General features: G+C 49.1%; 1 protein-coding gene and 1 pseudogene across 3 annotated transcripts in view; one reads left to right on the forward strand and one right to left on the reverse strand.

Moving 5' to 3' along the window:
• The window catches only part of PRRX2 (paired related homeobox 2), a 128,585-nt gene that overhangs the window by 97,127 nt on the left and 8,057 nt on the right, over positions 1–23,401 (forward strand). For all 3 annotated transcript variants that reach the window (XM_077307177.1, XM_077307178.1, XM_077307179.1), the window contains exon 2: positions 22,501–22,685. In XM_077307177.1, coding sequence (XP_077163292.1) covers positions 22,501–22,685 — 185 coding nt within the window. The remainder of the gene's footprint in view (positions 1–22,500; positions 22,686–23,401) is intronic.
• On the reverse strand, positions 12,044–12,124 carry LOC143822247 (U2 spliceosomal RNA; annotated as a pseudogene).

Raw genomic sequence — 23,401 nt, forward strand, 5'->3', positions numbered from 1 at the left:
CCCCAGGGTCAATCCCCAAATCTCCAGGTGTTTCCCTTCCTGGATCTGGCAACCATAGCCCCCATCCCCTGCCAGGGGGCACCTGGCAACTCTAGGTGAACCACCGGGGGGGGGGGGGGACACTCCCTGAAACAAAGTATTATTCTGAAAAGATAAAGGTAAAGGTATCCCCCGTGCAAGCGTTGAGTCATGTCTGACCCTTGGGGTGATGCCCTCCAGCGTTTTCATGGCAGACTCAATACGGGGTGGTTTGCCAGTGCCTTCCCCAGTCATTACTGTTTACACCCCAGCAAGCAAGCTGGGTACTCATTTTACCAACCTCGGAAGGATGGAAGGTTGAGTCAACCTTGAGCCGGCTGCTGGGCTCGAGCTCCCAGCCTCATGGTCAGAGCTTCAGACAGCATGTCAGCTGCTTTACCACCCTGCGCCACAAGAGGCTCAGTTGGTCCTTATTCTGAAAGCCACCCACCAAAACAATTGCCCTAAAAGGTCATCAAAAATAAACAAGTGTGCAACCCAATCATCTGCACATCTGCTCAGAAATATGTCCTCTTGAGTTCAACGGTGCTTCCTCCCAAGTCAACATGCATCTTATGGGCCCTCTGGTCTGCCTTGGCTTTTTTGACCACTTTGTCACCACTAGACTTTGGTAGAATAGAGAGTGATCAAGCTCTACAGATGTCCATGGATTACTCACAACTAGCTGCCCACCCACAGTGACTCCAATTTCATGCCCAACTGATTCCCTCACCTCCACCAAAAATCTCCAGAATCCAGCCTGGCCTGGAGGAAATTCATCCACCATCCCATAGTGGTGATCAGCCATTCCCTGGGTATGCCAGGAAGGGCCACAAGAGACAAACACTGCCGCATCCCTTCCTGTCCACCCACTCACAATCTGCCTAAATTAGCACTTCTGTGAGATGACTATCTAGCCTCTGCTTAAAAACTTCCAAAGAAGGAGAACCCACTACTTTCTGAGGAAGCCTGTTCCACTGAGGAACCGTTCTAACTGACAGGAACTTCTTCCGGATGTTTAGCTGAAAATTCTTTTGAATTAATTTCAACCCATTGATTCTGCTCCAGCACTCTGGGGCAAGAGAGAACAGCTCCATCCTACTTGATGATGGTTATCATATCACCTCTCAGTCATCTCCGGGGAGGGCGGTATATAAATATAATAAATAAATCTCCTCTTCAGGCTAAACTTCCCCAACCTTTCCTCATATGACTTGGTCTCCAAACCCCTCACCACCTTTGTTGCCCTCCTCTGGACATGCTCCAGTTTGCCTACATCCCTCTTCAATTGGGGTGCCCAAAACTGAACACAGTACTCCAAGTGAGGCTGAACCAGAGCAGAGTAAAGTGGTAACATTATCTCCCGTGATCTGGCCACGATACTCCGTTTGATACAGCCCAAAATCCCACTTGTCTTTTTAGCTACCGAGTCACACTGCTGACTCACGTTCAGTGTATGGTCTACTAAGATTCCCCAGATCCTTGTCACACGTACTACTGCCAAGACAAGTCCTACCCATCCTATACGGATGCATGAAGAACTTTACATTTATCACCATCGAAATTAATTTTAGCCCAGTTTTCTAGCCTGTCAAGATCATCTGGTATTCTGATTCTGTCTTCTGGTGTGTTTGCTACCCTGCACAGTTTAGTGTTACCTGCAAATTTAATAAGCACCTCCTCTATTCCTTCATATAAATCAGTTCTCAACCTTTTAACCACCACGACCCCAACCCCAACTTTGGCGGGGACGGCATGCACGTGGGCTGCATGCACAGGAGCATGAAAGCGTGTACATGCATCCAAGCGCACAACAATTGAGGCAGCATGGAGGTGGCCAGTGCCATGGGTCCATCTCTCCACCTGCCTCCACCAGCCGCCGACTGCCACCACCTCCCACCTCCGCCTGCCTCTGCCCGCCACTGGCTGCCTGCCACCGCAGGTCACCGCAACCGCCGCAGCAGTGGGCATCTACCTGCTGACCCAGCGGACGGGGTCAAGTGACCCCAAATGGGGTTGGTACCCCAAGGTTGAGTACCGCTGATCTAGAATCGTAGAATCATAGAGTTGGAAGGGGCCATACAGGCCATCTAGTCCAACCCCCTGCTCAATGCAGGATCAGCCCTAAGCATCCTAAAGCATCCAAATCATTTATGAATGTGTTGAACCACCCAGGGCCCAGGACAGACCCCTGAGGCAGTCCACTCACTCCTCTCCAAGAAGATGACAAACCCTTTGGGTGCAATTTGTCAACTAGTTCTTGATGCACTTAATAGTATTAGAATCCGTACCTCATTTTACCAACTTGTTAATAAGAATATAATGCAAAATCTTATCAAAAGCCTTACTGAAATCAAGATAAACTATGTCCACAGCATTCCCCAGTCTAGCAAGATAGAGACAAGGTTAGTCTGACGTGACTTGTTCTTGAGAAAGCCATGCTGACTCTTAATAATTACAGCCATCTGCTCTAGCTGCTCAAAGACCAACTTTTTGATCATTTGTCCTAAATTTTTGCCAGCTGTAGATGTGAAGCTGACAAGTCAGTAGTTACCTGGATCCTCCTTTATCCACTTCTTGAAGATGGAGGCAACATTTGCCTGCCTCCAGTCTTCCGGCACTTCACCTGTTAGTTGTCAAAAATAATGGACAGAGGCTCAGAAATTACATCTGTACCTTTGGATGAAATTCACCTGGCCCAGAGGATTTGGTTTCATTTAAAGAAACTAGGTGTTTATGGACTACCCCTACAGTGATCCTGAGCCACAACTCCCATTCCTCACCATGTGAAATGATTTTGCCACATTAAGCATGATTCCCCTCCTAAGAAGACTGTAAACATTTGGTAGCTTTTGACAACTAGCTCACTATGGCATTTTGTACCAGTTTTGTTCCATCTTTTTCATTCATTCAGTCTGATTAGGATCCGTATTGATGGAAAGGTATGATCTAGTAGGCATCGCAGAAACTTGGTGGAATGATTCTCATGACTGGAATGTAATGGTGGATGGATATGAACTGTTCAGAAAAAACAGCATGGATCGAAGAGGTGGAGGAGTGGCACTGTATGTGAGGAAAGGGCTTACCTGTCAGGAAATTCTAGTGAAGGAGAGCATATCTACAGTGGAAAGCATCTGGGTGAAAATAAGCGAGGGGAAAACAAACAGTGTGGTGGTTGGTGTCTGCTACCGACCGCCTGACCAACGAGAGGATGTGGATGCTGCACTTTGTGAGCAACTATGAGAAAATATACAAGCGGCAGGACCTTGTCATCATGGGTGACTTCAATTTCCCAGATGTGTGCTGGGAAACAAACTCTGCAAAGCGTCCTCAGTCATGCAACTTTCTGACCTGCACGGCTGACAATTTCATTTATCAAATGGTAGATGAACCCACAAGAGGTTCAGCCATACTGGACTTAATACTGACCAACAGGCAAGAGTTGATGGATGAGGTGAAGGAGGTGGGGACCCTAGGGGGAGGTGACCATGTCCTCATAGAATTCCTTTTGAGATGGGGAGCCAAGGAAGCTTGTAGCCAGACGCGGATGTTGGATTTTCGTAGGGCAAACTTTAATAAACTCAGAGACAAGATGAGTGTCATACCATGGACGAGAATGCTGGAAGGGAAGGGAGCATGTAAAGGGTGGGCGCTACTCAAACAAGAGCTATTGCATGCTCAATCAATGACTATCCCAGAAAGACGAAAACACTGCCGGAGCTCTAAGAAGCCTATCTGGATGAACAGAGAACTTCAAGAGGAACTAAGAAAGAAAAGGAAGATGTTCAGGAAATGGAGGGAAGGACAGAGCTCTAAAGAAGAGTACCTACAGGTTACTAGGCACTGTAGATCAATCATCAGAAAGACCAAAGCTGAGAGTGCGCTAAGATTGGCCAGGGAAGCCCATTGTAACAAGAAAAGATTTTTCAGTTATGTGAGGAGCAAACGTAAAGTAAAGGAGGCAATAGGCCCACTGTTGGGTGCGGATGGACAAACTCTAACGGAAGATGCAGTGAAAGCAGAAAGGCTTAGTGCCTATTTTACATCAGTTTTTTCCCACAGGTCAAAGGGTTTAGGCACATCTAGAGATGGCCGTAGCCAAAGGATAGTGTCTGGATGGCAGGTTAACATGGATAGAGAGGTTGTCGAGAGGCATTTAGCTGCACTGGATGAGTTCAAATCCCCTGGTCCGGATGAAATGCACCCGAGAGTACTCAAAGAACTTTCTAGAGAACTTGCACAGCCTTTGTCCATCATCTTCGGAACCTCTTTAAGGACTGGAGATGTCCCGGAGGACTGGAAGAGAGCAAACGTTATTCCGATCTTCAAAAATGGGAGGAAGGATGACCCGGGAAACTACAGACCAGTGAGTCTGTGGGGAAGATAATGGAGCAGATATTAAAGGGAGCGATCTGCAAACATCTGGAGGACAATTTGGTGATCCAAAGAAGTCAGCATGGATTTGTCTCCAACAGGTCCTGCCAGACCAACCTGGTTTCCTTTTTTGACCAAGTAACAGGTTTGCTGGATCGGGGAAATTCGGTTGATGTCATTTACTTGAAATTTAGTAAAGCTTTTGACAACGTTCCCCAAGATGTTCTGATGGATAAGTTGAAGGACTGCAATCTGGATTTTCAGATAGTTAGGTGGATAGGGAATTGGTTAGAGAACCGCACTCAAAGAGTTGTTGTCAATGGTGTTTCATCAGACTGGAGAGAGGTGAGTAGAGGGGTATCTGGGCTCAGTGCTCGGCCCGGTACTTTTTAACATATTTATTAATGATCTAGATGAGGGGGTGGAGGGACTACTCATCAAGTTTGCAGATTACACCAAATTTGGAGGACTGGCAAATACTCCGGAAGATAGAGACAGAATTCAACGAGATCTGAACACAATGGAAAAATGGGCAAATGAGAACAAGATGCAATTTAACAAAGATAAGTGTAAAGTTCTGCATCTGGGTCAGAAAAATGAAAAGCATGCCTACTGGATGGGGGATATGCTCCTAGGTAACACTGTGTGTGAACAAGACCTTGCGGAACTTGTGGATTGTAAACTAAACATGAGCAGGCAGTGTGATGCAGCGGTAAAAAAGGCGAATGCCATTTTGGGCTGTATCAACAGGGGCATCACATCAAAATCACAAGATGTCATAGTCCCATTGTATACGGCACTGGTCAGACCACACCTGGAGTACTGTGTGCAGTTCTGGAGGCCTCACTTCAAGAAGGACATTGATAAAATTGAAAGGGTACAGAGGAGAGCGACGAGGATGATCTGGGGCCAAGGGACCAAGCCCTATGAAGATAGGTAGAGGGACTTGGGAATGTTCAGCCTGGAGAAAAGGAGGTTGAGAGGGGACATGATAGCCCTCTTTAAGTATTTGAAAGGTTGTCACTTGGAGGAGGGCAGGATGCTGTTTCCGTTGGCTGCAGAGGAGAGGACATGCAGTAAGGGGTTTAAACGTCAAGTACAACGATATAGGCTAGATATCAGGAAAAAAATTTTCACAGTCAGAGTACTTCAGCAGTGGAATAGGCTGCCTAAGGAGGTGGTGAGCTCCCCCTCACTGGCAGTCTTCAAGCAAAGGTTGGATACACACTTTTCTTGGATGCTTTAGGATGCTTAGGGCTAATCCTGCGTTGAGCAGGGGGTTGGACTAGATGGCCTGTATGGCCCCTTCCAACTCTATGATTCTATGATTCTATGATTCTATGATCAGGATCCACCACTCTTCAGCATAGGGATGCCAGCCTCCAGGTGAGATCTGGGTATCCCCCAGAATGGCAGCTCATCTCCAGACTATACAGGTCAGTTCTCCTGGAGAAAATGGATGCTTGGGAGGATGGGCTTTATGGCCCTGTACCCCACTGAAGCCCCTGTCCTGCCCCAGATCAATCTTGGTATTTCCAGGTGTTCCCCAACCTGGGTCTGGCAATCTCACTCCCCCATGCCCTGCCACTGATTGGGGGCACTTGGCAACCCCATTTCCACAGGTGGGGGAAAGTTCAAGCCTAGCCCAAATTCCGCAGTGAACTCCTGAAATTCAAAGGTCACATTTTGGTGCTCAGAAGCCATATGCTCTGAGTTGAATTTTTGGGGCATTCCATCCAGGCAACAACCAGATCATCTTGCCATCCACTGTAACCAGATGGGGGCCATAGCAGCAAGCTGGGGCACACAAGATCCAACCACACGTGGGGAGGAACCCTTTGAAAATCAGGGGGAAATGAGTTTTGGAATAGCAGCTGCAACCAGACATTCCAGCAGCTGACTCAGCACCGGCTTCAGCAAACAGTCGTCCGCCCCCCCCCCCCCGCCCCGCCATGAAGGCATCTCCAAGGGCCAAATTCCACATAACTTTTGAGTTCCATGATTGGAACTCCAGACATATATGCAGCCCTCGAAGCTGCTGCGTGGGAGGACCTGTTGAATTTGGGCCAGGGGCTACGGAAGTGGGGGAATAATTTTCCTTACCGCACCATTTCAAATGCAACTCTCTCACTTTAAGCCCAGTTTAAAGTGTCGATTTATACTGCGTACATCTCTTTCCCTCCCAGGCAAGAAGCAATGCAGGGCGGAGCATTTCCAATCAGGGGATTGATGCAGAGGAATGGCCCTGATCCAGTTCACCCCCCCTTTGCAAATTGCACATCTGGAATTCCTATCTCAGGACTCCAATGTCTGGTGTAGCTTGGCCTCCAGCTTCTAAGGAGCAAAGAGCCTTTTGCCAAGGGAGCTTTAATGGTGGCAAGAAATGTTCTGACTTAAAATGTTAAAATATCCAAAAGTCAGCTTCAGTTGTTGGCGTTGTTGGAGACTGTCCATGGCACGGGACCGTTTCACCTCTTCACAACTGTTAGCCCAAAACTGTATCTTGCAAGACTCTCTGTATACCTGGGTTCTCTGGTGCTTGGTCCTCTTTGCCTCTGGGGGAGATGTTGAGATGTTGCGAGAATGGCAGCAGACGCCATGCAAACCCTTGGACAGGCGGGCGGGCGGGCGGGTGGGCAGGCAGGCATTACTGTCTTTCCGGGGACTCAAAGCTGCATCATCCTCGCTGCCTCCGCCCCAGCCTTGATTGCCCATGGCAGGCAAAAAAAAGTCTGCCTCCAAAAGGATCCATTTAAATGAAGGGGGTGGAAGGTTCCTATCCAGGCCCAGTGGAAGGATCTGTGGGGCCAGGGCCAGTTTCAGGATTTGGGGGCCTTAGCAGAGCACAACTGGGGCCGTTATTTGTGCTGCACGAGTCACACCAGGGCCCCTTCTCAGGTAGGGAAGCCAGCCCCCCTGTGGGACTTGAGGATCGCCTGGCTTTACAGCGATAGAAATCCGTTCCCCTGGAGAAAATGGCTGCTAGGGAGGGCAGAGTCCGTAGCGTCCTACTTCATCGCCGTCTCTCTCTGCCCCCAGTCCGTCCGCTCCTGGCTTCAAGGCTGCAGATCTATTCCCAGGGGTAGCTGGAACTTTGAAATTAACTGATGCCTTCCCTTTGCTCAAAACATTTACTAGTATTCCCCTGAAATTCAGCTTCCTCCACATAAAAAAGGAAATAATCTAAAAATAACCATATAGCACGCAGGGGCCCGGAAATTGTGGGGCCCATAGCATGTCCTACATGTGCTACTAGGATAAATGGTTTCTGTGCCTGTCAGCATCACTGAGTAGGGACTGAGTTTTAAAAATTATTTCCCCCTTTTTATCATCCCAGCCTCAAAATGACCCTCCAAAGCTGCTATTTGCCCCATGTACAAAACATACAAGGAGCCAGAGGAGGTCAGGAAGGGGACCCCACCCCACAGGCACCCTCCACATCTGCCCCACTCCCATGGGCTACTATTGAGAACCCAGCCAATATCGGGTCAGAAAATTTCCCCCATTGACATATGATTTGAGCCCTGTCTCTCCATGGTCCCAATCTGAAGCACCTTGGAATTAAGTTTTGAGAACAATCCCGGAGCACATCTGGTTAATAGGACTCGGGTATGCTTCCCACAGATGGCTTCCCTGTGAACTGATGACATGGACTAGTTCGTACTCTGTTGGCCTGGCACTCAGGTCTGCAGCCACTGCAGGGTTGGGTGTACCTTTCTTGAGGCAACAAAATACCTAGAAGCAGCCCTGGAGACCTCGCCTGTGATAAGTAAGAATGACCAGCCTGGGGAGGGTTTTGAAGAGAGCAGGTGGTGCACCCTGTTTTTATCAGAACAGGGACATCAACCACTCCCTTTAAATCCCTCCTCAATCTAAAGGGAGTTGTGGACCAGTCATTATCATCTTTTTGGTAGTTGCTTCCCTCCCCCTCCCATCTCAGGTGCTGCTTGAGAGCGTGGGGGGGGGGTTGCATTTAAATGGGCCGAATCATGGCCAGATCACTGGATCACGATGCGGACACCACAGATTTGGACCGTTTAAATGTAGGGGCTGGGTGGTTTGGCTCAGATAGGACCCAAAAGTACCGAAATCAGCATTGATTCAGGTACTTTTTAGCTTATCCAAACTGAATCACAGAAGAAGGCTGCGTAGTGACATGTACCATCTGTTTGCCTTTTTACCTCAGGGGGACAATTTTTACAAATGCAGCAAGCGCAAATTAGTGGCTCTGCTGGAGGAGAAGGTTCGGGGATTAGAGAAATGATTGATTACACTGCAGGAGGAGGGAACTCTATCAAAACAAAATCAGGAGCACCTAATACAGGAGGGCAATAACTGGAAGAATGTTACACATAGGAGTAGAAGAATGAGGTCTGACCCACTGATGCTCAGCAATTGGTTCCAAGGTCTGCCTGAAGAGGTTGATTCAGGAACCCAGGAGTATATGCCCCCCTTCATGCCCCCCATGAAGAACAAGTCCCAACGTAGACCAGAAAAATAAGTCACAGGCCCACAAAGGTGAGAGTTCTAGGTCTTCTCCAAAGTTCTAGGTCTTCTCCAAAGAAGTTCTAGGTGAGAGATCTAGTTTACAAGATGGGGGAGACTTGTCTTGGAAGTAGCATGTGCAAAAAGTATCTAGGAGTCTTAGTAGACTAGCGATCCCCAACCTGTGGGCCGTGAACCACATGTGGTCCTTCGACTAATTGGAGGTGGGCCCCGAAGGACGCCTCCCCCCCCCGGCCCTTTACTTCATCCCCCCCAGCCCTTTACAACACACTTCATTGTTGTGGCGTGTCTGTATCTTATTTTGAAGGGATGTTTAAACATTACCATAGCGACCAGAGAGCATTAGGGCAGTGGTTGAGAGTAGAGGAGTAAACTACCCCCCCCCCCACCGGGTCTCAGTAAAAGGCGTTGAGTGGTCCCCAGTGAGTGGTCCCCGGTGATATAAAGGTTGGGGACCACTGTAGTAGACCATACATTGAACATGAGTCAGCAATGTGACTCAGTGGCTAAAAAAGCAAATGGGATTTTGGGCTGTATCAAACTGAGTATCGTGTCCAGATCACGGGAGGTGATGGTACCGATTTACTGTGCTCTGGTTCGGCCTCACATAGAGTACTGTGTTCAGTTTTGATCACCCCAGTTGAAGAGGGATGCAGACAAACTGGAACGTGTCCAGAGGAGGGCAACAAAGATGGTGAGGGGATTGGAGACCAAGACGTATGAGGAAAGGTTGGGGGAGCTTGGTCTGTTTAGTCTAGAGAGGAGACGACAGAGAGGGGATCTGATAACAATCTTCAGGTATTTAAAGGGGTGCCATATGGAGGATGGAGCAGAATTGTTCTCTCTTGCCCCAGACGGACAGACTAGAACGAATGGGATGAAATTAATTCAAAAGAAATTCCATCTAAACATCCGGAAGAAGTTCCTGACAGTTGGAGTGTTTTCTCAGTGGAACAGGCTTCCTCAGGAGGCGGTGGATTCTCTATCTTTGGACATTTTTAACAGAGGCTAGATAGCCCTCTGACGGAGAGGCTGATTCTGTGAAGGCAAAGGGGCGGCAGGTGACAGTAGATGAGCGAGAGGGATGTGAGTGTCCTGCATAGTGCAGAGGTTTGAACTAGATGACCCATGAGGTCTCTTCCAACTTTATTATTTAAAAAAAATTAAAAGGGCTGGACTTTGCTTAAGGCTTATTTGCCTTCCACTGTGATGTCACACCCATGAATCTTTAGGAATATATTCCTCTGCTCTCTATGGTCTACAGAGCATTGCCGTCCGTCCCAAGCCCTATCCCCAAAAGTTCACAGGATTGCCTGGCAAGGCTTCTTCAGCCTGCTTCTTTGAGGCTGCTATAGATGCTTGATGCTAGAAAACATGAAATCCCTTTAAATCCCGCCTGCCCTCTTGAAACAAAAGTCTCCCTCTCCTTTCCTTCATTTACTCCCTCTTGTGAAGTTCACTGTGTCTCAGTGTGTCTGTGTTACGTTGTCCCTGCCCATCTTGAGGCTGTGTATGCACAGTATAATCCAGCCTTTCTCAACTTTTTTACCCTTGAGAAACTTTTGCGGTTGAGGACCACCTCCAGGGGTGGGGGAGAGCCGGTCGCCCGGGTGCCGCGCACGTGCAGCAGCTGCATGCATATGCATATGCACGTTTGCACCAGCAGGAAGTTGCCGCACATGCACATTTGTGTCCACCGGTGTACCGGCGGCTGTGCCCGCCCTCTCACAGCAAGAAGCTAGCCAGGCCGCAAGCGAAGCGGCCACTTTGGTGGGCGCTTCCCTCATGGCCTGGTGAGCTTCTCGCTGCGGGGGGGGGTGGCCGCCGGTGGCCCGGTTCCGAGGCCTTTGCGGCCCACTATCAGGCCACAGCCTGGGGGTTGACGACCCCCGCCCTAAAACATTCTTCAGGCTTTGAGAAACCCTAGAAGTGGAGTGATCCTGCAGAACATGGTAGGATGCAGAGCTGTGGACACGCCCACCTGGGGCCCATCCCCTCCCCACCACCTCCAGGCTCATCATTGGCCATTTTGGGAGGTGCAAGTTACATGACCAATCATGGTCGTATCACCTGATAAATGTTTAACCATTAAAAAATGTATAACAAATTAATTAACTCCCACCAATTTGGGAAATCTTTCTAGGGCTGCCAAGAAATCCTGATTGAGAAATCCTGGTATATCTAAGGAAGAGACAGGGTGGTGAAGGACGGGTGGGCAGTGTTCTGTTTTTTTTCATTTGAAGAATGAGACTGGCTCCCCATCTCCCTTTCCAATAATGTTTCCTTTGGATTCAACAATATTAACAGGGTCAGGATTATTCTGGGCAGGTTCCTTTCATTTGAGAGCCTTGGCACAGCTTTTGACCTGGGAGGCACAACAGGCAGGCTGGGAGCCCACTGACTTGGCCCGTCCTCCTTCCCATGGTTGGGTATGGATGCTCTTGACCAGGGGTAGTCAAACTGCGGCCCTCCAGATGTCCATGGACTACAATTCCCATGAGCCCCCTGGCAGGGCATTTGCTGGCAGGGCATTTGCTGGCAGGGGCTCATGGGAATTGTAGTCCATGGGCATCTGGAGGGCCGTAGTTTGGCTACCCCTGCTCTTGACCCTCCACCAGTTGCCCAGGTGTCTTTGCAGGCATGAGGGCCAAGTGTGTTCTTAGAGAGCAAGGGGCCTCCCTCCTTCTTGTGGGACTGAAAGCCCCTGCCAGCTGACCAAGTCCCCATGCCAAGGAGAGAGAGCTCTTTGGCAGAGCACAGGCTACATTTAGGTCTCGGAACAGACATGTGAGTTCCAGGAGCCTGGAAGCCGCTCGACATTAAGCTGTTGGCAACCCAGAAGGCAGAAGCTGAAACCTGAGCCCTGGCAGGAACTGGAGGGGGGACGAGAAGGGTCCAACAAACCTTTTAGGTTGCTTCCTATATTCCTGATTTTGTCAAGGGTTTCGGTCCTCCAGTTTTCACGGCTGGTTTTGTAGATTTCGTTGCCCTGTGTTCTTACACCCAAGACACTGGTAACTCTGCGTAGGCAGCCAAAACATTTTGTGTAAAATCAAGTCATCAGAAGTTGTGATTGGACAGCACTTAAGATGCGTGCAGGTACACACACACACACACACACACACATCTGCCCGTTTGCCTTACCAGAAGATCCATCCGCAACCTACTGGCACATCTAAAAAAATAGATACTACACTTGATCTTAGCCAAAAGGCTGAGAAGCAGTCCATCTAAAAAAATAGTGTTATGCCAGCATAATGGCGTAACACTAAAAATAATTGCACCTCCGGCCATTCCTCACCTCTGCCGTCTTTTCGCACTTCTTGCACTCCACATGCCTGCTTGAAAGGGCAGAAGAGAGCAATGCGCTTTACATGCAACTCTCTTCTGTCTGTCAATCAACCAGGCAGCCAATCCCCTTTCTCAACTTTTTAAAGGGCCCGCGATGCTCGCTAATATTTTTTAAAATTCAGTCTTTCTCCATTGAAAGGCCTGTGCATCTATGATTAGTATTGATACTGAAAAATTAATCTTGTTCCTGATTTTCTTTTTTTTTTTGGGGGGTGGCTTAGAGAGGCATGCTTTGTGTGAGAGGAATGCTTGGGAAAAATGTTTTGCTTTGCATGCGGAAAGGCCCAAAGACTTGAAGAATCTGCTTTCCCCTTCTGGTTTTGATTCCCCACTCCTCCTCCTCCTCCACATGCAGCCAGTTGGGTGACCTTGGGCCAGTCACAGTCCTCTCAGAGCTCTCTTACTCCACTTATCTCCTAGGGGGTCTTGTGGTAGAGGAAGGGCAGGCAATTGGAAGCTGCTCTGAAACTCCTCTGTATAGTAAAAAGCAGGGTTGGTCCTAATAAAAGGTATTGCAGGGATTGTGTCCTTGGCTTTGTGGTAGTTGCCTTGCAGCCAACCCAGCCGTGGCGTAAGCATTGTGGGGCCTACAGCACCAGAGCCAGCTTAAGGATTCCTGGGGCCCGATCCGAGTACAATTGCAGCAGGAGCATCCAGAAGGGCTCCCCACAATGGAAAGGGGTCTCACTCTGAGTGTCCTTAACGAGAGAAGGGGGGAGGCTACGGCCCTGACCAATGGTGGGAGGGCACTGTTTGGGCCCTTGAAAGTGCGGGCCTGTAGCATGTGCTCCATGTACTACATGGATAAACTGGCCCTGAATCTCGCCCCGGATTCAAACCCTGTCCAACCAGAGTTCTCCAAGAATGGGACCATGTTTTTCTTCTGGAAATCAATCCCTGAAGCAGGGACTATTATGAGTTTCTCATCATTGCTGTTTGGACCTGACATGTTTACATTTTCATCTCATTTATTCCTTGTGCAAACTGAACAAGGGCTTCCTTAATACTGCATTTCCTTTTTCCTTGTATGGACGTTTTTGCCCTGTCAGATTCATGCAGACCATTGGTGCATCAATACATTTGCATTCAAAGGGATGCACGTTGTTCTGCACTAGGGTTACCAATCTCCAGGTGGGGACAGGAGATCATCCCACAATTATTTCTGAAAATGCTGCTTTGGAGGGAGGGTGGCACTTCCTGCAGATTTGGGGCTGGTACGTGGGAGAAGGTTAGGGGTTCTGGAGGAAGGACCCAACCGGGGTGCAATGCCCTGGAATTCATCCTCTAAAGGAGCCGTTATCTCTATGAGAGCTGACCTCTCTTGCCTGGAGAAACGGGAGGATATCAGGATGGAAGCCCTACCTACAATTAAGTTTGCCAGTTTTGGGTTAGGAAGCACCTGGTGAATCTGGGGGTGGAGATAGGAGTAGGCAGGATTTGGAGCAGTGAGAGACCTCTGTGCTTCATAATGTTATGGAACCCCCCTCCCAAACAGCCCTCTTCTCCAAGGGAACTAAGCTCTATCGTCTGGAGATGAGCTGGAATTCCGGGGGATTCCCAGGCCCCACCTGGAGGCTGGCATCCCTCCGTCCCCCTCCCAAGCAGCCCTTTCCTCCAGGGGAACTGAGCTCTGCAGTCTGGAGATGAGCTGGAATTCCAGGGGATCCCCAGGCCCCACCTGGAGACTGGAATCCCTCAGTCCCCCTCCCAAGCAGCCCTTTCCTCCAGGGGAACTGATCCCTGTAGTGTGGAGATGAGCTGGAATTCCAGGGGATCCCCAGGCCCCACCTGGAGGCTGGCATCCCTCCGTCCCCCTCCCAAGCAGCCCTTTCCTCCAGGGGAACTGAGCTCTGTAGTCTGGAGATGAGCTGGAATTCCAGGGGATCCCCAGGCCCCACCTGGAGGCTGGCATCCTTCCCAAGCAGCCCTTTCCTCCAGGCGAACTGAGCTCTGCAGTCTGGAGATGAGCTGGAATTCCAGGGGATCCCCAGGCCCCGCCTGGAGGCTGGCATCCCTCCGTCCCCCTCCCAAGCAGCCCTTTCCTCCAGGGGAACTGAGCTCTGCAGTCTGGAGATGAGCTGGAATTCCAGGGGATCCCAGGCCCCACCTGGAGGCTGGCATCCCTCCGTCCCCCTCCCAAGCAGCCCTTTCCTCCAGGGGAACTGAGCTCTGTAGTCTGGAGATGAGCTGGAATTCCAGGGGATCCCCAGGCCCCACCTGGAGGCTGGCATCCTTCCCAAGCAGCCCTTTCCTCCAGGCGAACTGAGCTCTGCAGTCTGGAGATGAGCTGGAATTCCAGGGGATCCCCAGGCCCCGCCTGGAGGCTGGCATCCCTCCGTCCCCCTCCCAAGCAGCCCTTTCCTCCAGGGGAACTGAGCTCTGCAGTCTGGAGATGAGCTGGAATTCCAGGGGATCCCCAGGCCCCACCTGGAGGCTGGCATCCCTCCGTCCCCCTCCCAAGCAGCCCTTTCCTCCAGGGGAACTGAGCTCTGTAGTCTGGAGATGAGCTGGAATTCCAGGGGATCCCCAGGCCCCACCTGGAGGCTGGCATCCTTCCCAAGCAGCCCTTTCCTCCAGGCGAACTGAGCTCTGCAGTCTGGAGATGAGCTGGAATTCCAGGGGATCCCCAGGCCCCACCTGGAGGCTGGCATCCTTCCCAAGCAGCCCTTTCCTCCAAGCGAACTGAGCTCTGCAGTCTGGAGATGAGCTGTCATTCTGTGGGATCTGCAGGCCCTGCCTGGGGCTGCCTTGGAAAGGCTCCGTGGTGTTTCTGAGCCGGCCGTTGAGCCCCCGGCCCGTAAAGGAAGTCCCTTGTTTGCCAAGACCCACCAGGGGGGTAAGGAAAGGCCTTGTTTTTCCAAATGATTTCTTGGCTAACTAGGGACATCCCTGCCGGCCTTTTCTGATTAAGGCCGAGTGTGAATGTGTTAAATCCACATTAAGAGCCGTCAGCAGCAGCCTTTGTTTATTTTTGCTAATTTGCACAGCCACGCTCAAACTGGGATTCCATTTGCTTGGGACTAATGTTAATTAATAAAAGCTATTTATTTGCTTAGAGGCACCCGCAGCCTTGGGGTTATTCTTCCCCGCAATTATTATCGCAAACCAAAATAGAACAACTCTTTCGAAGTTTTGAGGAAAGGAGTTGGGGGGGGGGGGTCACATTTATTTTTCTTCGGAAGAATTTACAGCTAATGCCCTGCAGGCTGCTGCGTTCCTTTCAAGTATACCGGATAAGTGAAGACGACCAAAGGAACTGTGGCTACGCGATCCCCGAACAAGGAATTGGCCCTTCAGCCGAGAAGACCCGGAGTTCAAAAAGTTACCTTCTGAATTGGGACTCCTTCTTCAATTCAGCTTTATTGAATTTCTCCGTTTGTGGAGTAAATGATCTATTTTCAAAGTGGAGCTGAAACTCCATGTACAAGCAGGCCAGAAGAAAAATTCCTATAGATGGTGGGTTGTTGTTTTTGTTTTTTTAATTACAACCAAGAGAAAACACAATTTTTGCTCAAAGAAGAACAAAGTTGTGGGACAGGGTAAAGGCAGGAGCGACCCGGGACAGGCCAGAATGAGGATTAAACAAACAAGAGTACCACAAGAAGAAAAAAACAGTGGGGAGCATCACAGACACTTGGGAACAATATTTTAGAAATGAAAAAGTGGAACTCGCACCCCTTTTTTAACCCGTTCTGGGCCAAAATGCCTCTGGAACTGCCCAGAACAGGCATGAAACAAACAAACAAAAACAGTGGAACATGCCACTCCCACCTCAGTTGGGCTTTGAGCAGATTCCAGCTCACCTGCGGAGACTTATGGATCCGATTGGATTCCTGAATGCGCTGCGGGACCCAATGCCTCCTGGCGCTTCTCAAGATGGGCTGGTCAGCGACTGGCATGACAGAATGCTGGCCACCATCGATGAGATAGCTCCCAGATGTCCTCTCCGTCGCTGTCTCAAGTGGGCCCCCTGGTATACTGAGGAGCTACGCTGGAAGAAACAGGAGCTGAGACGACTAGAGCGAGTTTGGAGGAAGACGGTGACGAAGAATCAGGAGCATCTTATAGGATGCAGATGAAAGCCTATGAGATGGCGGTGAAGTCAGTGAAACTGAACTTTTATTCAACATGCATCGCATTTGTGCACTCATGCCTAGCACAACTATTCAGGGTAGTTCGATCCCTCACTGCCCTTGATGAAGGACACCAAAATAATAGCCAATTGGACATCTGCTGTGAGGCATTTCTGAGTCACTTTGCAGATAAAAATCTCCATGTTTCGCCATGACTTTCCTCCAACTTTGGACACAGAAAGTGAACTAGAGGCCCCTTGGCCGTCTTTTGAGGGAACAGGATGCTAGCAGTGAAGCCAACCACTTGCCCACTAGATCCATGTCCATCGTGGCTCCTAAAAACAGCAGACATAAGAATTGGGGCCCCCCTCCGGGAAATAATCTACCTCTCTCTTGCAACGGGACAATTCCCAGAAGGACTAAAGAAGCAGTGGTGTGCCTGTTGCTCAAAAAACCCATCCCGTCTCGCACTTACTGTTCCTGGGGAAGTTAGTTGAAAGGGCTGCAGCGGACCAAATATCAGCATTCCTGGAGGAAACTTCAGCCCTTGACCCATTTCAGTTGGGTTTCTAGCCAGGCTGTGGGGTGGAAACGGCGCTAGTCGCCCTGACGGATGACCTCCGTCACCAGCTAGACCAAGGCCGATCAGCGCTGCTTATACTATTAGATCTGTCAGCAGCGTTTGACACTGTAGATCGTGAGCTCCTAGCTCATTGCCTTGCTGATGCCGGGATACAGGGGATAGCTCTCAAATGGCTGACCTCCTTCCTTCGGAGTCACGGACAGAGGGCTGAAATAGGAGAGAGATTATCGAACTGTCATCAGCTCACATGTGGAGTCCAGCAAGAAGCAGTCCTCTCTTCTATTTTATTTAACATCTTCATGCGCCCTCTGGCTCAGCTGGTAGGGAGGTTTGGGCTGGGTTGCCAGCAATATGCAGATGACACCCAGCTCTTCCTCCTGATGGATGACCTCCCCGATTCCCCCCCAAAAATCTTAGCCAGATGCCTGGAAGAAATGACAAAATGGCTCAAGCAGAGTCATCTGAAGCTCAACCCTACAAAGATGGAGGTCCTGTGGCTGGGTAAGAAGGGACCAAGCAAGGAAGCGCACCGACCCAACCTGGACCGAGTGCATCTAACAGTAGCCCACTCTGTCAGAAACTTGGGGGTCATCTTCAACGGCTCCCTTTCCATGGAGGCGCAGGTCACAAGAGTAGCACAGCAGGCCTTCTACCACCTCCGCCAAGCCAAGCTACTAGCGCCCTACTTGGCACCAGAACACTTAGCCACAGTGATCCACACGATGGTCACCTCTAGACTGGCCTTCTGCAACTCGCTCTGCGCAGGCCTACCCCTATCCTTGATCCGGAAACTGCATTGGTGCAGAACGCAGCAGCCAGGATTCTCACCAATACACCGTGGAGATCTCACATCTGGAGATCTCACATCTTCAACAAATCAACTGGCTCCCAATTGAATTCTGGATCAGGCTTAAGGTTTTGGTTCTTACCTTCAAGGCCATACATGGTCTGGGATCCCTGGCCCCAAAGAAGCATGTCAGTCCTTAGCGAGGGCCAGAGTTTTTCCTGTCCTGGCCCCCACCTGGTGGAACGAGCTCCCTGAAGAGATCAGGGCCCTGTCCGAAATCCTACAATTCTTCAGGGCCTGCAAAAGAGAGCTCCTCCACCAGGCGTTTGCCTGAGACCAACCATAGGTCCCCCTCAGATATCCCGTCCGTGGCTGAACCAGTCTGACCTCTCTAAGGGCCTTAGCTAAGTTCCTGTTCCTGTTTGGTGTAGTGGTTAGGAGTGCGGACTTCTGATCTGGAGAGCCAGGTTCAATTCTGAGCTCCCCCACATGCAACCAACTGGGTGGCCTTGGGCTCGTCACGGCACTGATAAAACTGTTCTGACCAAGCAGGAATATCAGGGCTCTCTCAGCCTCACCCACCCCACAGGGTGTCTGTTGTGGGGAGAGGAAAGGGAAGGCAACTGTAAGCTGCTGTGAGCCTCCTTTGGGTAGAGAATAGTGGCATATAAGAACCAACTCTTATTATTATATTGGTGTTTAAGGTCACTGAAATTGTGTTATTTAGATTATTGTTGTTGTATTTGTTTATGTTATATATTAATTTGTTCCATGTATCCTCCCATGTTATTGTGTGTAAACCACCCTGAGCCATATGGAAGGGTGGTATAGAAATCAAATGAATAAATAAGGGCACTCTAGGACAATATTTGGAACTGCGAACACGCAGATAGCATAATCTGATCTGCAGCACCTCTTCCCGGTATGTCCCCCTATGTGCCCAGAAAAGTTTGTGAGGCTTCACATTCCTGGGAGAGACGTTGCAAATTTGGAGCCCCCGGCTGTCCCTCGGTTTGTTCCGTTCCCTCTTGAACCCATGAGCAACAACCACCCAGCACCTCCCCGAAACCTCTGCTCAGTTTGGGATGCAGCCACTTAACTGTGGGATACTTCCCTCACCTTCCCCCTTATACTGGAGGTATTGGGACCTCAAAGGGGTTAATCTCTGCACAGTCTTTGTTTTGATTTGCAAAATATTGTTCTGGAGTGTTGTTTGTTTGTTGTTTGTTTGTTTTGAGGTACTGTGGTTTGTTTGATGCTCAATCTGACCTGTTCTGGAGATATTTTAGCCCTGGGCAGGTTAATGTGCAGAATATTTCTGCGTTCGGAATTCCCAAATATTATTCTGGCGCGCCCTAAATACATCTCACTACTTTTTGAGGTACTGTTATTTGTTTAATGCCTGTTCCAGCCTGTTCCAGAGGTATTTTGGCGGGTTAATAAAGGTTCAAGAAGGACATCGATAAAATTGAAAGGGTACAGAGGAGAGCGACGAAGATGATCTGGGGCCAAGGGACCAAGCCCTATGAAGATAGGTTGAGGGACTTGGGAATGTTCAGCCTGGAGAAAAGGAGGTTGAGAGGGGACATGATAGCCCTCTTTAAGTATTTGAAAGGTTGTCACTTGGAGGAGGGCAGGATGCTGTTTCTGCTGGCTGCAGAGGAAAGGACACGCAGTAATGGGTTTAAACTTCAAGTACAACGATATAGGCTAGATATCAGGAAAAAATTCTTCACAGTCAGAGTAGTTCAGCAGTGGAATAGGCTGCCTAGAGAGGTGGTGAGCTCCCCCTCACTGGCGATCTTCAAGCAAAGGCTGGATACACACTTTTCTTGGATGCTTTAGGATGTTTTGGGCTAATCCTGCGTTGAGCAGGGGGTTGGACTAGATGGCCTGTATGGCCCCTTCCAACTCTATGATTCTATGACTCTATGATTCTATGATTCAGTCTCGCTTTTACTCTGTCCCCAGAAGGTGCTCTGATTGCCTCCCGGGCAAGAAAAGCAAGAGGAATCTGACCGGAGGGAGGGAGGCGATGAAGAGCACTGCCTGTATTCAGATTCTGAATGAGACCCTGCAAACCCCTCAAAATAGACATTATTGGATTATACCAGAGAGGGTCAAATTGTGACTCTCCAGATGTCCATGTACTACAAGTCCCATGAACCCCTGCCAGCACAAGCTGATGGGAATTGTAGTCCATAGACATCTGGAGAGCCTCAGTTTGACCACCCCTGGACTAGGCCGACCAACAGTAGGAAACACACTAGGAAACACAAACTTTATGTGCAATTTATCACAAGTTTAATCCCCAACAACAACAACCCAAGGACTTCCAGGAAACACAGCTGAGATTTTTCTCTGGATGAATCTGCCACCAGTCCCCAAAAGACAATACTGGGCTACTTAGGGTTCCCATCCTCCAGGTGGGAAGAACCAAAAATACAAAATGGGGTACACAGTGCACTGCAGTAGTCCAAAGGAAGAAAAACCACTGTGTAATGACAACACAACTAAATCAAAATTTACACCACGTTGAAAAAGTCTATCCAATCTTAAAAGCATAAGTATAGATAAGCAATTCTACAAAAATGTTATGTAACCGTAGGAATGCCCCTGGAAATTTCATATCCCAACGAGCAACAGATGAAGGAACAGATGGGTTCTGCTTGTGGCTCTTTCCTCAGCGCAAGACTAAGGAGTATCTTCATGGTTTCATTGCAGAGTGACAACTCCTAAAGCATGTAAAGCCGGTACTTCTCATTAAAAGATTCCCTGCATTAATAGCTGGCACCCGTGACATGGCATGCATCTTTTTTCAATCAGTCTTCATCTTGCTTTAAAGAGGAGCAACTGGGTATCCTTGCTTTTAGAAGGGTAATGCTAAAACACGCCCTTTTCACAGTCAGAAGGTCTAATAATTTGTTCCTTTCTTAAAAATAAAAAAACTCCAGAAAATGACATTGCCACATTTTTGTACCAGATAGTCTATTCCATGATTTTTCTGTTTTCACAAGCCCCATATTGTTCTTCATATGCCCTGCAGGCCTCAGCTGTGTGTGGAAGGCAGCAAACTGAGAAAACCAAGGGTCTCTGGCAGGGCAGGGCAGGGCAGGGCAGGGTGCCCTGGTTCCTTGTTCCGTGCCCCATTCCGGTAACGTTTCCTGACAGCATTGTGAGGGCCCTATTAGTGAGCAATTCTCCAGGCAGGCAAGAGTTCCCCACATCACAGCCGCTAAAATTTGACATACTGCAGAGGAATCCAGGGAACAAATCAAAGAGCTGTCATAAAAGAATTCCAAATTTCAAAACCATTCCAAAATAACTTTTTTTCCCGCCATTAGGGAACAAATGGAAGCCAGATGTTTGCCTAGCCGAAAATGCACTGGATAGTATTTCAGTGGGGAATTAAACTAAATGCATACTCACGCAGTCTTTTGGCACAGACCCTTAGCCCTCTCCCCCTAAGTCTGGAATACACACACACACACACACACACACACACACACACACACTGAACTCTGAGTTCTCCTCCCACAATGCCTTCCTTCTGCCAAAGTTCAGATTGTAAACTTCTTGGGGCAGGGGCCTGCCATTGTCCTTGTCTTCTTACATCGTAAGCTCCTGGAATGTGAGGGTGAAAAACCAGCTGCATACATCCGGATGGCATCCAAACAGCACCCAATTCAGTTTAAAATTTTCATTGCATTACATGGGAAGCTGTCGTGAAAAATACCTCTCCAACCAAAGGCCGCCATTCAAGGCCAGTCAACTGAGGCCACTGTCATTTCGGGGGGGGGGGGGGATGGCCTTCCATCCCACGGATTCTGATTGCTGGCTCCTTCCAGAATCACTCATTCTATTGACATTATTGAGCATATAACGAGACTGTTGTAAGCTCAAAAATGGTAGGTAAAATGGTGGAATTAGGAGATGGGGTCAAACTCATTTCTTGGATTAAAGAATAAGACTTTGTTTTTAAACCCTGCTTTTCACTACCCAAAAGAGTCTCACAGTCTTCATTTCGTCTCCCCACAGACACCCTGTGAGGTAGGGTGAGACCCCTGAGAGAACTGAGAGGGCTCTGAGAGAACTGTGACTGGCCCAAGGTCACCCAGCTGGCAACATCAGTGTTTCTTATAAATTGGAAACCTCTTACAGACTTCTTATCTGATGTGGGGGGAAATGAACTGATGATGTATGGGTTTGAGGATTGAAGCGGGAAAAGGCTGTACCTTAAGGCAGCACCTAGGCCAGGTGGTATCACCCCCCATTATTAGATTTTGGGGCGGGGTGGTTGTGTAATACCGCTGCTGCTGCTATGTTTACATCCTGTATTTTAATTGGGTTTTTAGCTAAATATAATAAATATAATAAATAGGCTTGTAGAAAAAAGAGAGACCTCTCTCTCTCTCTCTCTCTCTCTCTCTCTCTCTCTCTCTCTCTCTCTCTCTCTCTCTCTCAGTAGGTATGTATGTTTGTATGCATGTAAATCATAAATCATAGTGTTATTGAGAAGTAATTTAATATATTCATTGTAGCTAACATCAGAAGCCTCTTTATATACTTTTTCCCTTTTTTATTTTCTCTTTTCTATTCTCATTAGTTGTGTGTAATTGTTTCATTATCATAGACTCATAGAGTTGGAAGGGGCCATGCAGGCCATCTAGTCCAACCCCCCTGCAGCATTCTACTCCACTGAGGTCCCTCCCACCCCAAAATTTCTGAGCAGATGCTGGTCCCTTGGGCTCTGCAGAGTGGGGCGATGCCTGCTGCTATCTCACGGACGCTTTTGTCCCTTCCTGTAGGAGAGAGCTTGAGTCCAACGCGCAGCGCTGCCAAGAGGAAGAAGAAGCAAAGGAGGAACCGCACCACCTTCAACAGCAGCCAGCTCCAGGCCCTGGAGAGGGTTTTTGAGCGGACACACTACCCCGATGCCTTTGTGCGGGAGGAGCTGGCCCGGAGGGTGAGCCTCAGCGAAGCCAGAGTACAGGTGAGAGGCGGCAGGCAGGCAGGCAGCAACAAGAGGGTGTGCATGCACAGACACACACACACACACACACACACACACACACAGGCCCATTCCGCACCAGGAACAATGTGGCAAATTGATTACGGAAAGAAAAAACGGAATTTTAAATAGTGGAATTCATCGTTATGCATACCTGCCTTTGTAGTGGAATCCAGTTGCGTTTCAATCGTTTCCCACAGGGTTCCGGTCTCGGCAAAAATCGCTAGAAAGGAAGCGATTTTTTCCTTGCTTTGTCCCGCCCCTGGCCATCAATCAAATGAGCATCCAATGGGCAGTTGTTACCATGCTCCGGAAAAGCCCCTTTCCCTTTAAGAACAGGTTTAAAAGAAAAAGAAAAACACATGTTGCAACGAATATGTCTTGATTCCTTGATTCCTTGCTTCCTCCCAACGTAGAGACCCATCTAGCTGGCAGCTGGGGTGTGAGCTGCCATTTCATCGTTGCCACTCTCCCCCGAGTGAAAAAAAAATCTCCCCCCCCCCCCCCCCGTGCACTGGTGTGATTTTCGGCCAAAAATCAAGGGAACTTGCAAACAGGGCTGTGTTGTGCTTGGTGACTTGAGGGGAGCTTTGAAGCAGCTCTGTGGAGGGACTGCAGCCGGAGAAGCCTCGCTGGGTGAATGAAAGCTCGCCGGCTCGTTGCTCTCCACTCGCTCCGAGAAAAAAATATGGCGATCG

Source organism: Paroedura picta, chromosome 12, assembly GCF_049243985.1.
Source record: "Paroedura picta isolate Pp20150507F chromosome 12, Ppicta_v3.0, whole genome shotgun sequence".
NCBI classification, from domain to species: Eukaryota; Metazoa; Chordata; class Lepidosauria; order Squamata; family Gekkonidae; genus Paroedura; species Paroedura picta.